The sequence below is a fragment of the Lissotriton helveticus genome, chromosome 3_1 (genome assembly GCF_964261635.1).
Source record: "Lissotriton helveticus chromosome 3_1, aLisHel1.1, whole genome shotgun sequence".
Taxonomy (NCBI): domain Eukaryota; kingdom Metazoa; phylum Chordata; class Amphibia; order Caudata; family Salamandridae; genus Lissotriton; species Lissotriton helveticus.
In genome coordinates, this window is record NC_136061.1 from 1,689,436,601 (window position 1) to 1,689,453,027 (window position 16,427).

Genomic DNA, 16,427 nt, shown 5'->3' on the forward strand with positions numbered 1-16,427 from the left:
TTTTCTGATTGCTAGAACCGAACCTTGTAAATTATCGGTTAAAATGTATTTCAAGGTCAATAAAGTAATTGTAATGAGAGGTGCCTTTGAATTTAGTCCTCTTTATCTTATGGTCAGACCGTCTATATTCCACTTACCACAGAGATCTTCATCTGAGTTATCACCACAGTCATCTATTTCATTGCAGATCTGCTCAGGGCGTAGACACACGCGGTTGTTTTTACATCTGAATGACCTTGTTGGCGGACACGGAAACTTCACTTTGAAATAAAACCAAGAAAGGGGCAATTAGCACAGAGAAAAGTAATCAATGTAGGTTTCAGATAAGAGTAGGTGATGTCTATTGTTAATGACATCTTCATAAAATGAATATGGTTAAATTCAAATCGGAATTATCGATATGTTCATAATTAGAAACTATAGGGGCATATTACCAACAACTAGCGATAATTATCGCTATGTTGGTTTAGTTATTTTTATCGCCGAGCTGCGGCGAGTTTTATCGCTTAGGAACCTTGCTATTATCAAGGTTTATCTCCTAAGCGATAAAAATCAGCCGAAATGCATGAATATCGCTGAAAAGTCAGCGATATTCATGCATTACCGAGCTAATGCTCTTAGCCATGTTATCCACCTACCATTGGATAACATGGCTAAGAACTGCTATGGGGTAGGTGTTAGCTTTTGGAGATATTCACGCTTAGCGCGAATATCTCCAAAAGTTGGTAATAGGAGATAGCGATGATAGCGACTGTTTCCAGTCGCTAACATCTTGGCACGCCCACTTTGCATGTCATTAGTGATAAATATCACTGACATGCAAAGCGGGGCCCAAGATGGTCGCTATCTCCTACTAGCTGTGGTAATAGGGAGATAATTTTATCTCCGCTTTCTTGGCTTTTAAAGCCAAAAAAGCGGAGATAAACCCCCTTGATAATATGCCCCAATATTTTGTATCACATGACATAGTATAAACAGTGCTCGAGTCAAGTAGACGCGGGTACGCCATCTACCCACTAATTTCAGAGGGTTGGACACCGTCTACCCTGCTGGAAAGATGGCCGCTTTCAGTGCAGCGCCAGTTTCTTTCCTAATTCTCCCAGAATTCACAGAAATATGATGAACTCGTCCTGGTGTTATTTTCTGTCACCAGGACACTGTCAGCAGTGCAGGCACATTGTCTGCTATAGATCTAAGCAGCAACATGCAGACAGGGAAGCGGGGCATCAGATTCCAGCTTCGTCCATAACAAAAACCGAAGTTAAGGCGTCATTAGGCCTCTTTTTGTTGGAGTTTCCTGGCTGGGAGCTAAAGGGAGCCTCACACCTTGATGCAATGGACGGGAAAAAAGGCTCACATTTTATCACTTCACAGGTATTAAAGAGAGAAATTATTTTGACTTTGCCCAGTCCCTGCATATTAAGAGCTAGGTAAACACTCTAAGAATGTTTGGTGTGTTGGTCTCCCCAGTATTTACACAAATAAAAATGTAAATACCACTATTTAGTTTTATTTCTTTTAGTGCACTTTAGCACAATTCATCCGAATGCAGGTTGTCAGAGTGCTTTACATCGCACTACGGTTTTTACGTTGACAATAAATCATACGTGCGTACATCAATATAAAGGATGTGTAACATAAGACAGTGAGGTTTACAAGTTGTAGGAGCCACACGTCCATCATAACTCACTATTATATTAGAAGGAATGACGTTTATGAACTGCAAGTACCAAAAAGACCTCTTTCTTGAAAGCTGTAGCCCACTAACCCATTCACATAAAATAAAAATCTGTCATCTATTTGTTACATGTGCTCTGCATGAGACATATTAACCCTATATGCTACTTTAATTCATAACTAGGACTGGCAAAACACAGATCTCTCCAGCAAATAAGTCAACTTCCAGAGTTACATTACCATTATTATTTTTATTATTCCCTGAGATTTAGCTGGCACACAAAGATCTCTGCAGCAGGTGCCCTAACACCATAACGCATTTTAAAATACAGAGGGGCAAATTTACAAGTCCCTTGTGCCACTTTTGCATCACTTTTAACATTGGAAAAGTGAAGCAAAAGTGGCGCAGGGGGCTTGTAAATAAGCCGCAGAAAGTGCAACCAATTAAGCAGAACATATTTACTGCCACTTTTCTCCTTGTTGCCAATTTCTTGTAGCAGGGTTTATAAAAAATAACTGCATAAAATGAGGCTCAGATTTTGCGTCAGGGTTACGTCAATATTTTGGCATAACCCCAATGCTAAACCTAGTTTGCTAAATATTGTAATACTCTCAAATGTACTCATGATAGTCCTGCTAAATGTATGTGAGGTCTTTATATCTGACATCACTTTGTGTGAATTCATGGGTTGTGATGCCCATTCTGCATATCTTGGTGAGTCCCCCCCACTTCTTTTTTAGGACTTGAGCACTGAGTATAAATGATTATTGAATATGAGTCAATGTTCATCATATGCTAGTTTAGTGTGTTTCACCTGATGAATGCCATTGTATGGCGTATTACATGAACATCTTTCCTCAGGAGCACATTGGTATAGCATTAGAATGTAGGACTGAGAACAGGTGTGACCTCACTGAGCAGCAGTGTCATCGGATGTATGAAGTTACAACGCATACTTTTACAACGCATGCCATCACGACGCAGGTTTTACAACGCAAGTCGTTACAACAACTTGCGTTGGGGGCACTGGATAGTGAATAGTTTAATTTACTATTCTAACTCCAGTCCCCGTGGATAGTAGGGAAGGTGTTGGATAGTAATTAAACTATTCCCTATCCTAGAGCGCCCTCAAGCGCAATTCGTTGGAATGACTTGCGTTGTAAAAGTTGCGTCGTAATGGTAGTGCGTTGTAAAAGTTGTGTTGTAAAGGATGTTTCCCGTGTCATCTGTCATTGTGGAATAGTGTGTTACAGATGACTGATCGTTACGGGGGGAGGAGTTCCATGCTGCCCCCAAAGGCTGGTCCAGGGGTAATTTGGCCCAAATACAGGAAGTATGACACCTGCTGCACATCCTGTTGTCCCATCTATTGAGTGTTGAGGGAGAATATATTCTTAAGCTTTCTCCTAAGTTGCATAGGCTCTGCTAATGGGATACTCACATGCAAATGAGCACATTCCCTTCTTTAAAAAAGCCAGAATTATGCCTCTGCCTGTGCAGTTCATATGAAAGGGCTGCAATGCCCTCTGTGTGAATTAAAGTTGTGCAGCAATAAGACAAATTAGCATAATCAAATAGTTTGCCCATTTTGAAAAAAGTGGCTACTTGAGAATAGACCACTACTATATTGCTGGGGTTGAAGTAAAATAGCTGCTATTTTTTTCTTTATGTAGGCCTCAAGGGTAGGTAAAATGCATTAAAACCCAATGTAATTCCAGAATACACACAACGTCACCATTTTGATAATCCAGTTCTGAAATTATAATTTCCACACAAAGTAAATGATTATATCTCTGATTAAAAAGAGGTAACCAGGTATAATTTCTGGCGCACCACCAATATAGGCCAAGTAGAGAGAAATTAATCAGTATTCGAGTGCTCAAAGGAAGAAGGATAGGTTACCACTCTATCCCACACAAACTCAAAATACAATTTTGAGTATTATAATTTATCAACAAGTTTCTTCCTGAGCTCTACAACAATAAATATTCAATGTATACTTGTGTCAATCAAAACCATTATATAAGTGCAGAGGTAACATTCTGAATATCTTCATAAAGTTCAAAAGTTCAGGAAAGTAAATTGTCCACAGAAAAGCACAAAATCCAAATGTCCAGTTTTAATGATTGTCCTCCAAATAACTTCTTTGGCAGCCAACACGTGTTTCGTCATATGCTATATACATGCATCAAATGACTTCATCAGGGCTCAAATGTCAATTCTTTCAAATCCTTCGATATAGATGTGCTCAATATGTGCAAAAAATCGGATCTCTTTCAAAATGAACGATCAATATATCCCATAGGTGGGGTCTCCGGTATTAGAACTCCTAATCGCAAAGAAACTACGGCAATCAAGCAGCTCAATACGGCTGTACACTAACACGAGTACGTGTATCTGTCACGAAGCACGCCATGTCCCGCTTTGATTGCCATAGTTTCTTTCGGATATAATCAAAATCACACGTGGCTCTCAGCAGGGTTGTCCGTGCTCCCCCCTATTGTTCGTGCTATACATTGACCCATTCATCAGGATAATAGTGGGGAACAATAACATTAGGGCCTTTCCAACGCCAGGGGGGGAGTCAAAGATTTTAGCATATGCTGATGATCTAGCCATAACTACTACTAAACCCGTGGCCTCAATAAATTAGTGGAACTAGAGGCTCAAAAGTTTGGAGCAGTTTCTGGGTATTTTTTTAATATGGGCAAAACAATAATTGTTAAAAACTCCGTGGCAGCTCTGGTGGATAGCAGAGTTACGGACACAGCTAGATACTTGGGAGTGGACATCTCCGCAAATGTAGACAAGATCGTGCAATGTAACTTGAAGCCCCTGCTACGTAAGACCAAATCTGACTTCAACAGAATGAACAGCTTACACTTGACACTACTGGGAAGGTGCAATGTGATAAAGATACCGTTTCTGCCTAGAGTTTTATACTTCTTTAGGTCAATCCCGCTGGAGGTTAACAAACGTTGGCTCTCCGCCTTCAATCAAGTCATCTCTAAATTTTTTGGGGCTGGGAAACACCCGCGGAGAGCGCTGAAATATATGACCTTACCTAAGACGCGGGGTGGTTGGTCTGTCCCCGACATTCCGATATTTTACTGGGCTGCGTACTTATGCCAGATGACTGATTTGCTAGGGAAAGGCTCTTTAGAGGCTCTAGTCGGCTCTCATCCATCCATTTACAGGTTACTGCTTGGAGAAGAGGTACATGGTTGCTTGATGCGGCACATCGACTTTGCTTATTTTAAAAGAGTAAAGTTCAAGGTCTTGTTGGGCGCTTTCAAAATTCGGACGGTGATTAGGAAAAAACACAAGATGAATAGGATTCATAGGTATACTCCCTTGCAAAATAATACACTCCTACCAGAAATCTTTAATGATGGCTATATGGAACTTTGGAGGGAGAAAGGAATTAGATTTATTGGGGACTTAATGAGGCATAACTCAATTTTACCTTTTGATGCCATAAAGGGTAAATTTGGAGTGGGAAATAATCACTTTTTAAAATTTCTACAAATCAGGGATTTTTTGTCGAAAAAGAAGATTCAGAGTTTTAACATTCCCCTTATGGAGGTGGCTTTGGGGACCCAAGGGGTAGCCATTTCCAAGTACTACACACTGCTCAGTGAAAATATGGAGGACGACCTTACTAAACATATGGGTCGATGGCAGGACAAGGTCCAGGCGGATACAGGAGTGTGTGAGGACTCCTTGTTACTAAGCTCAACAGCAGCTATTTCCGCCAATATACAGGTTCAATGTTTTAAAACATGGCTGAACCTATATATTACTCCTTCTCGGATCTTTAAATGGGGAGGCTCTACAGGTATCGACTGCCCTCGCTGCGGAGAGCTCACCGCCGACAGTGGTCACCTGTTTGCGACTTGCCCCCGGCAAACCGAATTGATTGGCAAAATGCCATATTACGTTAATCACATCATGAAATATAATGTTCTGCTGTCTCCACAAGTCATTTTGTTGGGGGTAAGCAACCAGGCTCTGACGGCGCCCAGAAAGACCTTGCTCTTTATTATGATGGCGGTATTTAGACTCTCCATAGCAAATATATGGCTAGACAAAGACCCCCCCTCAGTGCACTGCTGGCTGGTGAAACTATTAGCTACTTATTGGTGGGAGAAAGAGATCTACAAACGCAGAGGCCTGAGAGCAAGGGAAAGAGGTGGGGATATCTGGTCCCCAATCAGCACCTATATTTTAAAACTTAACTGAAGAGAATGGCCATACGGGCTTAAAACAATTTGGTCCTGGCTGTCGTCGGGGGGGGGACATAGACAATTTTAGGGATTTAACACTTGGGAATTGGCATAAGATTCATAGTATGTTAAATAGGCAGGGTAAGGAAGAGCATTCATCCCTGCAATCTCTGCTTTACTTTTTGCTTTTTCTTTTCTTCTCTTTTTTATGCTGCAATCCGACTTTGGCATAGTTTCTCATGGTCCTGGGGAAAGGGTGGGGGGTGAGGGGAGGTGGGGGGTGGTATAAAACAAAAATTGGGTTTAGACATTATGCTCTGCTTGTACGGCATGTATCATGTATAATTTCTCCTTCCTTTCCTTATGTATATGTAATAAGCATTTAATATGATTGATTAAATAAAGATTTTTTTTTTTAAAAAGGAAGGGGAGCAGGGAGATGAGACAGTAGCTTGTGAGGTCACTGGGGACAGTAGTAGGTTTCTCGAGAAAGGGCTTTTACTTCTGTGTGTATCCATCCTTCTGGGAAAGTGGCTGAGATGAGAAAGGCATTGAAGAGGGTAGTCAGCTCACTGCTGATCCTTTTGCCTTTGAGGTTGAAGATGTGGTGTGGACAGGGTCTGTAGGGGCTTCGGAGTGGACAGAGTTTATGATGACCGTGGTGTCCAATGGGGTAAACTGGTCCTAGTTGGTGACTAGGTGTCAGGGGTAAATTCTGTTGGTGCGTGTTGGAAGAAGTTGAAGGGAGTGGGTCGGGGTTCAAAGATTTTGTAGATGGTGTAGATCTTGTCATGGAAGAAGTCTACCAGTGAGTTGCAAAGTTCTTGATAAGTGACAACTCTGTTTTTAGTGGCAGTGGTGTTGGAGAACTCTCTGGCGATGCTGAAGAGTTCTTTGCAGTGCTTGGAGCTGGCTTCTGTGCTGTCTGCAACATTGTTCTTTTTAGTTTTTCTCTGTAGCCAGTGGTAGTGGTTGAGGGCCATCTTGATGCTGGTCATGTCTGTGGTATCCTGACTGGTGCACCATTTTCTTTCTAGTTACTCACATTCACATTTCATGGCTCTCAGATCATTGGAGTAACATGTGGCCTGTTCAGTAGATCTCCTATGTCTGATGGGGACTATGCTGTCAGTGGTCCAGGTGTTAAAGTTTCTGACAGCCTGGTCGAGGTTCGGTGATGTTTCCAGGTGGGAAGTGTTGAGGGCATTGGACCACTGGCTCTCTGATACTTATGGTCACCTGCAGTGGAGGGGGGGGGGCGCTGGGAAGCTTGGGGGTGGTGGTGGGGGCTGGTGATGCTGAAGTGGTTGATGATCTGGTCTGTCCAAGTGAGCTTGGAGACATTGTTGAAGTTGACTCTGTTGCTCGAAGTGAAGATAGGGTCAAGTCTGTGTCCTGCGATGTGAGTTGGGCTCGTGGCTAGTTGGGTGAGTCTGATGTTGTTTATTCTTTCGAGGAGGTTGGTAGTGTTGGCGTCCTTGAAGTCGTTGCAGTGGAAGTTAAGATCTCCGAGGAAGATGTAGTCTTTGGAGTCTATTCGAAGCACGTCTATGAAGTTCGCAATGATGTTGCATAAGTTGGGGTGCCCCTGATGGTGGATCATCTGTCTTTTTGGAGATTGAAATTGAGGTGTTCCATGATTGGGGTGGCGTTGTCTCTGGTGGTGGTGCAACGGATGGTCTCTCTGTGGAGGATGAGGGTTCAGCCTCCATATTTGTTGGACCGCTCCTGGTGTGCTATCTTCTAGCCATCGGGTGTTGCTGAGGCGATGTCAGGAGCAGATGCTGGGGGGAGCCAGGTATCAGTGAGGAAAATGACACGGGGTGAGTCTTGTGATGATGCCCCTGCTTTGCTGGCATGCTTGCAGAGTGATCATGTGTTAAGGAGGAGGCAGTCGAGCTGTCCTGTGTGGTTGGTGGGGGGTGCTTGCCGTGGTGACAGGTGCAATAGTAATGCAGGAGAAGAGGCAGAGAGGCAGTACAGACAAGAGAAAGGTACTACCGTGGAGCGCAGCATTGTTCAGAAACAGTTGTTGTTGCAGGGAACGATGTTCAGGGCTCAAAGTTCAGCAGTGGGGTAGCTGCAGGGAGTAGGAGACCCAGGGTTCATGATGCTGGGCGCGGTCAAGGCACTGACTGGCACATACGAGCTTGCCTTTTGTGAGTCAGGGCCACGCCCCCTGTGCTCAGCTGCGCTGCGGCCTCCATTAAATAGGTCCAAGGAGGTGGGAGGGGCACTGGGTGTTGGGGAGGGATTGGCCATAAGTGGTTGAAATGGGTGGCAAATGAGCATGAAAGATGGTGGGCACAAGGCAAAGGGAAAAGCAAAAAGCAAAACAAAAGGCACAGAAAGGATCAAAGAAGGCGATGTAGACTAAAGGCACAAAAAGGGTCAAAGAAAGCAAGACAGAATAAAGCCACAGAAAGGGTCAAAGAAAGTGAGTCAGAATAAAGGCACAGAAATGGTCAAAGAAAGGAAGGCAGTACAAAGTCACAGAAGGGAGGTCTAGTGCTCATTGGTGGAGTGGGGATATGGCCAAGGACCTGCTAAATGGGGTCGAGCTGTGGCCTCCATTAAGTAGGTCCTGGGAGGAGGGAGTAGTGCTGGATGGTTGGGGGGCAGGGAGATAGGCAGGTGGGAGGCAGGAAGCCAGTGAAAAGGTGGCAAACAAGCGGGAGAGACGGCGGACACAAGAGAATGGGAAAAACAAAAAGCGAGGCAAAAGGCACAGAAAGGATCAAAGAAAGTGAGACAGAATAAAGGCACGAAAGAGTAAAGGAAAGTGAAGTAGAGTAAAGGCAAAGAATGGGCAAAACAAAGCAAGGCTAAGTAAAGGCACAGAAACGGTAAAAGAAAGCAAGATAAAATAAAGGCACAGAAAGGGTCAAAGAAAGTGAGGCTGAATAAAAGGCACAAAAAGGGTCAAAGAAAGCGAGGCAGAATAAAGGCATGGAGGGGGGTCTAATGCTCAGCGCTGGCGCAAGAGCTGGCCAAGTACTACTCGATATTAGGCAGAGCTTCAATGTGTCTTGATGTGAAGTTAACAATAGCAAATCTATAATTATCTATACATATTTACGTTCAGAATATTTGGGTTCTTGATACTTAGCCCACAACATTTTTTGAGGACGATACTTCTACCCTCAATAATATGACATACATCCATTGCCCAATGCCGTAGTAAACTCTGCTCTTGCCCAAAGCACTTTTGATGAAGTTGAAAAATTCCCATTTACTCTGAGTTTAACGCATGATGAAAAGTCAAATGATTCCACCTCCTCCCAGTGGTTTTAATGACATTTATAGTCACCTTCATAGAAAAATAACACTTTTCCACTACACCACACATAGAAGCAGTAGCTTTTGCTAACCAAATATAATCTTTTTTGTAGCACAACATGTTTCTGAAATGCTTACTTTGAGGATGAATAAGCACTTGTCTTCTCTTATCCCTTGAATGCAATGAATAAAGAAGTAGTGTCACTTTTTTCATAAAGCTAAGAAATCTACCAAATTACATTAGAATTCTGAGCAGCCATGACTCTTTAACCACTGAGGAGCTGGTTTATAATAACATGGTTGCCCTCATCTTCCTTCTGTTCTTTTGTCAAAGACTGCTTGAACTTGGAGAGCTAGGAGCAGAGAGATAGCATAATTGACCTTTTCTCAAGGATCACATACTATTGGTACATGATTCAGCTCACAGCTCTTTCACTCTTCCTCCGTCCTTCTGATTCACCACTTTATCTTTGATCGGCATAAGTGCCTCAAAGAAAGAAGGCTCGAATAAGCAATTAGGGAGAGTTATTAGGACTACATGAGTTTGAGGAAAGTGTGTGACACAGTAGTTGAGCAATGGTGCAATGGTTTTAAAGCAATCTCTCTTTTTTTCTTTTAATGATCATGGAATTTAATTCATAGTTAGACAATATTGTCTGCTGTGGGGGCGTGGCCAACCATCATGGCTGATAGGACATGACTCCGATCGGCTCCTCTCCAGGCCCTGCATTAATTACCCAGCCTACAGCACCTTCAGCACCCAAAATCAACCTGGAAGCCCCGGAGTTCGAGTTATAAGGAGGAAGCCTCCCAGCGATCAGAGCTCGCGGCGCCTCCAAAAATGGCAGCCACTCCCGATTCTGCTTCCCACTCATAGTGCGGTGGCCCGAGCCATAAGAGGAGCCCTGCGACACCCACAGAGGCAGCAGATATTGGACTGACTACTTTGCCGACCCCCCAGCCACCCTTGCAGCTCCTTTGGTGGTGCGAGACCAGCAGTGACACCCGCGACTAGACGGTGACACTCTAGGTCGGAACACCCACCGGATGGAGGAGACCTTTGAGGGCACGGTGTCCCCCAGTGCCTGTCAGTAAGTGGAGCACCAGGTGCGGAGAGAGGTGGGGGGCTCGCCGAGTATGAGCAAGGACACTGGGAGCACTTGTTAGCAGACTGGTGCCTGGCCGGAAGGTGGCGGTGGTCAGGCGCCATTTCACAGCTTTGTGGGGGAGCCACAGGGCGCGTCCCTGTATCGAGCATGCTGCCTCTGCTTCTGCCTCCGCCACCCTTTCAGCGTGAATAGGGAGTTCATGGCCCCACCACCCTCCAAGAAGCAAGCGCTACTAGGGCAAGGTTCCAGAGGCAGGGAGCTCAGTGACTCCAGATCGGGAGGCTTGTGGTGAGTCAAGCAGGGGGACTCACTGAGGCCCTTGGGGGCAGCGAGGCACGGATGACGACCCCTTCCCAGGCATCCCTGGTCAGCGGAGTCGAGAGCAGGAGCAGATAGAAAGGGACTGTGACAAGTTGAGGTCAAACTGATCGGAGGTGGTCCCTGGGCCTTGGGAGATGGGTTTCTGGCGAAGAGCGATCCGGGCGGCAGCTGGCAAACCCCAGGCAGTGAGCCCCAAGCCGAGGAGCCTGAGCAATTATCTGCACCCTATCAGGGAGATAGCTTGACCCAGCGGTGGCCTGTGCCATCAGCGCTGCTCACACATCTTCCTGCCACAGAGGCACTCCCAGCCTATGCAGGGGCACAGTGATGGGGTGACAGGACAAACCCCAATTCCCCCCAGGTGTGGGGGTTATTCTCCTTCCAACTGCGGAGCAGCCCCGACCAAGCAGAGGGCGTAGGTCCCTATGCCACCCAAAAAAGTGCAACCCACAAAGGTCTCCAGCTTCTTTACCCACGGACCTAAATGTTTGGGCAGTGAAGGGGTGGAGCACCCAGACGGAGCGATGACACTCACTCAGGAGGATTTGATGGCTTCACTGCATGAATTCAAACAAGAACTTAGAGACGACATCAAGGCTGACATGTGAGCCTCTTTCGATGTGTTCAAGGCTGAAATGGGGGGGGTGACTGGTGTCATTGCAGGGGGAGTTTGATTCAACAGGAGCCTGTGCTCTTGACCTGGAAGCAAAATATCAGGAACTGGAGGATCACGTATGTCCCTTGAAGGCCTACTCTCATGATTTGAGCTCCCAGCTGAAAGCCACGGTGTTTCGATGTGAGGACCATGGGTATTGCTCCCAACAGGACAACATTCGGGTGAGGGGCCTGGAAGAAGGTTGCGAAGGTCCCGATCTGGAAGCCTTCATGGTGGGTCTCTTTTCGACGGTGCTGGGAGACTCTGAATCGGAGGTGCGTCTTGAGCGTGTCCACAGAGTGGGGCCCTGTGCTGCAGGTGAAGTCAAGAAGCCTAGGGATGTCCTAGGAATATTCAGCTCCTTCAAAATCAAGGAGCGGCTTCTCCAGAAAGCGTGAGGAACTGACAAGGTATCCTTCTAGGGCGCAACATGCGCTCTTTACCAGAATGTAGCCCAAGCCACACTTGCCAGACGACAGCTATTCCTCCCAGTCACAATGGCGCTAAGAGAACGCAAGACAAAATATACATGGACTTACCCCTTTAGATTAGCCTTCTCCCTATATAACAAGAATGATCACTGCACTGAGTTGGAGGAGGCATCATCTATTCTGGTTCAAAGAAAATGGGGGAGTAACAAAGTCCTAATCCCTTATATGCTGTGTTATTGAGTTAGAGATATGAGATGTATTTGTCCTTAACAGTGGGTAACCCCCATCCCTCTTGAGAAAATGAGCATTCCAAGGTAGGTCAGGACAAATAGACAATATTATAGTTGCATCACGGAAGAAATTCCCAGACTCGATAGTTTGTTTGGTGAATTTTTATACTGAAGAGAGAACTCCTTTGATAGGAGTTTATTCAGAAGAAGTAGCCAACACGTGTTTGGCCCCCTTACATGGCCATCTATTCTGGGTATCGAGTTGCCAGCACCAACCCAAGCGTCATACTCAAGAGCGATGGAAGAATCAACGGGTCCAGGGAAACAAGGGGGGGCCCTTGGCTACAGCAGCGTTGGGTTGGCAAGAACACTATGGGTTGATGAAGGATCTGCTCCCCGCTGTACACATGACATACTGCATGCAGGAGCTTTGACTGGGTTCGCTTCTGGTGGGTCCTGATAGGGCCTCAGACTCCTGTCCTTCGGATATCACTCACTTTGACGATTAAAACTGAAATGGGGGGATTGGGGCGAGGGTGCTCCAGTCCTCATTGGCACTGAGGGTTTTTCCTAGCTCTTATCATATAGGTGCCTATGTACCAGGTCAATGCGTCTTGTAGGCAGAATTTGGACCACCCCAAATAATGCTCGATTTACGGTTCTCCTCAGCGACAGAGAACCCACAAACTTACAATTATGGTTTGTTTTTGTTTCTGTTTGTATTGTTTAGGTGTCACGGTTCTTAATGTTTTCATTTTAGATTGGTGTGCTATGACGGTAGGGGGGAGGTGGGAGTAGGAGGGTAGCGCTCCTCAGAGCTCAATAGGTAAAACTAGCAGAGGGGTCGAACAATAGCTGATGGGTGTAAACTGCTTAACAAGGAATGTGAAGGTCTTAATGACCCTAAAAAACGGAACCAGGTTTGGAAATTCTTACATGATCACCAGATTAAAATAGCTGCCCTGCAGGAGACACATCTCCCGCAGAAGGAGGAACTGCGTTTGAAGCATAGGGCCTATCCACAGATTTTCCGTTCTTCTGCACACACGAAACACAATGGGGTGGCGCTCCTTTTTCATACCTCGGTACCATTTTATCACCATGACATTAAATCAGATAAAGAGGGGAGATTTGTGATGGTTTGGGGAGTGCTCCGGGGGCGGACCTGCACCAAAGCCATGATATACGCTCCCAACACAGGGCAACACAACTTTCTGTTCTCTTTTTTAGCCACGCTAGAGGGGTTTGCATGGGGGACATGTTACTGGTCGGAGACTTCAACCTGAAGTGGAACATGGTGTTGGATACCTCACACTCCCAGAGGGCACCAGGGGGGATATTCAGCAAATTACTAAAGGAAGCTCTGATGGGGTTGGGATTAGCAGACACCTGGAGGACGACTCCTCCCGCGACCCGGGATTATTCTTTTTCTCACATTCACATAGGACATACTCCAGGATTGACCATGCATTGACGGGATCCCAATTTCACCCGGTTTGCCTCTGGGATTATGCACCTCTAGAGCTGGTTAGTGACTAGCCTGCCCCATTCTCCAAACTCACCAGGTGGTATTTTCCCAATTTCCTATGTAGAGAAAGGCTCCTTAGGGACGATTTAAGAAAAGCAATTACAGAATTCTTGACCTCAACGACCCGGAGCAAACCTCCCTAGCCAATAATTGGGACACCTTCAAGGCAATTATTAGGGGGAAGTGTATTGAGCTAGAGGCTATGCTCAAGGTGCAATGCAAGGGAGAATGCCTTCTTCAGAAGTGTGAGCTTTGCTCTGCTGAGAATGACCACAACTCTAATCCTTCGGTACAAACCCTCCATAAGGTTACACACGTTATACTAACGGGGCTGAAAAGACCCTCTTACAACTACAAGCCCGCAATTATGAGAGAGGGAACAAGATGGGTTCCCTGTTAGCACGTCAGCAACGGGTGTGGCAGGAGAAGGACTACATCAGGTGCATAGCCAATGGGAGGTGGGTCTCTCAACACAGTGAACTGGGGAAGGCAAAGTCTTTTGGGCACTTACCAATCCCTGTACACTGCAGACCACCTAAACACACAAGTCCAGGATCAATACTTGGAGGACATTTCCCTGCCCCAGGTTCCAACCGCCACCAATGAGGAATTAGGTAGCCACATTACAGCTGAGGCGGTCCAAAAGGCGATTGATTCACTTAAGCTCCAAAAAACACTTGGTCCTGACAGCCTTAATGCCCACATCTATCGTACATTTTCTAAGGAACTTGTCCCCTGCCTGATGACGCTTTTCAATGACATCACTGCCACACACAAGGTGATGCCTTCGATGGGCGAGGCGCTTATCTCCGTCATTCCCAAACAAGGGAAGACCCCTCCAATTGCACTTCTTACCGACTTATAGCGCTCCTAAATCTGGACGCCAAGCTTTACTCCAAAATCTTGGCAGCCCGCCTGGAAAACATCATGCCGTTCCTCGTGCAGCCTGACCAAGCGGGGTTTATCAAGGGGAGGCAGACCCATGATAACCTCCGAAGAGTAGTTCACATCATTGAGAAAGCATAGAGGAAGACCATCTCTGCAATCCTTCTCTTGCTCAATGCGGAGAAGGCCTTTGACTGGGTCGACTGGGCCTTTTTGACGTGTACCCTACGTCGGTTTGGCTTTGCTAAGACATTCATCGGCATAGTCCGGGCGAATTATTGCACACCACACTCAAGGGTCATGGTAAATGGGGTCGCCGCAGAAACTTTTATCCCCCTTCCTATTTGTGATCAGCATAGAACCCTTCACGGAGCACATTTGATCTAACCTGGACATAGGGCAGTCCCATTTGGCACAGATTAGCACACAATATCCCTATTTGCAGATGACGTGCTTCTCCCAGTTACAAGCGGTACAAAAGGGGGTGGTGATGGACGGAGCATCTGAACCAATCAAACACTCACACCCAGTCAACAGATCTGGGTTTAATCCACCACCGTTCTGTAGCCCACTCTGCCACCCCAGTTCAGACATGGCCATATGCAAATCAGTCTGACCCTGTGCCTCATGGGAACAGTCCAGCCCGAACTGCCAAGCCATGCCTTCCCTGGAACGGAAACAAGCTTCCTAGGACCGGTTTCTGGCATTTCAGCCGTCTTCAGCCAGACTTGCTTGAATCCAGTGGCAAAGTGAGCAAGGGACTCACGTCTGAGCATACCCTACCAACTTATGGCGAACAAAGCGGTAAAAAAAGAAGGTGGTGATGGACGGAGCATCTGAACCAATCAAACACTCACACCCAGTCAACAGATCTGGGTTTAATCCATCACCGTTCTTTAGCCCACTCTGCCACCCCAGTTCAGACATGGACATATGCAAATCAGTCAGACCCTGTGCATCATGGTAACAGTCCAGCCCGAACTGCCAAGCCATGCCTTCCTTGGACCGGAAACAAGCTTCCTAGGACCGGTTTCTGGCATTTCAGCCGTCTTCAGCCAGGCTTGCTTGAATCCAGTGGCAAAGTGAGCAAGGGACTCATGTCTGAGCATACCCTGCCAACTTGTGGCGAACAAAGCGGTACAACAGGGTGTGGTTATGGATGGAGCATCTGAACCAATCAAATACTCACACCCAGTCAACAGATCTGGGTTTAATCCATCACCGTTCTTTAGCCCACTCTGCCACCCTAGTTCAGACATGGCCATATGCAAATCAGTCTGACCATTTTGCCTCTTGGGAACAGTCCAGCCCGAACTGCCAAAGCCATGCCTTCCCTGGACCGGAAACAAGCTTCCTAGGACCGGTTTCTGGCATTTCAGCTGTCTTCAGCCAGGCTTGCTTGAATCCAGTGGCAAAGTGAGCAAGGGACTCACGTCTGAGCATACCCTGCCAACTTATGGTGAGCAAAGCGGTACAAAAGGTGGTGGTGATGGACGGTGCATCTGAGGTGACATTTCAGGGGTGCAGGGGGGGGGTCCTTTGGACCCCCCCTGCACCCTTGAAATTGCATTCTCATTTTGTGATTCCTTAATTGCGAATTCGCAAACTGAGAATGCCTTGCCATTGATTCCTATGGGCCTCAAGGCCCATAGGAATCAATGTAATGCGATTCCTTAATTGCGAGTCGCAATTAAGGAATTGCAAATACAGAAAATTAAGGAATCGCTAAAACTTTTGAAATGTATTGATGCATAGGATTTTGCAATTCCCAAATTGCGATTCCTTAATTTTCGCAATTTAGGAATCGCAAATTCCTAAAATGATGCATGTGCGCCATTTTCACTGTGGCTGTAGACACCAGGCCATCACCTCTTCAAGGACTAGAATGTGAAAAAACACAAGTAATTAAATGGCTGAAACCTAAGGTTTTGTATTGTCTGAGTCAATCTGAGAATTTTAGTGGGCGATTCTAATACAGGATTCTGAAATTAAGGGTTAACGCCATCTTTTGAGCCACCTAACAGCTAGTAACTTTCTTCCTTTAATTATTAACTAGTGTCAAAGGGCATCAAATGAAGAGAATGA

At 45.9% G+C, this 16,427-nt stretch overlaps 1 protein-coding gene across 1 annotated transcript in view; it reads right to left on the minus strand.

Moving 5' to 3' along the window:
- The window catches only part of LRP1B (LDL receptor related protein 1B), a 3,812,342-nt gene that overhangs the window by 390,470 nt on the left and 3,405,445 nt on the right, over window positions 1-16,427 (minus strand). The window contains exon 74 of the mRNA XM_078683424.1: window positions 138-260. Within this exon, the coding sequence (XP_078539550.1) occupies window positions 138-260 (123 nt within the window). The remainder of the gene's footprint in view (window positions 1-137; window positions 261-16,427) is intronic.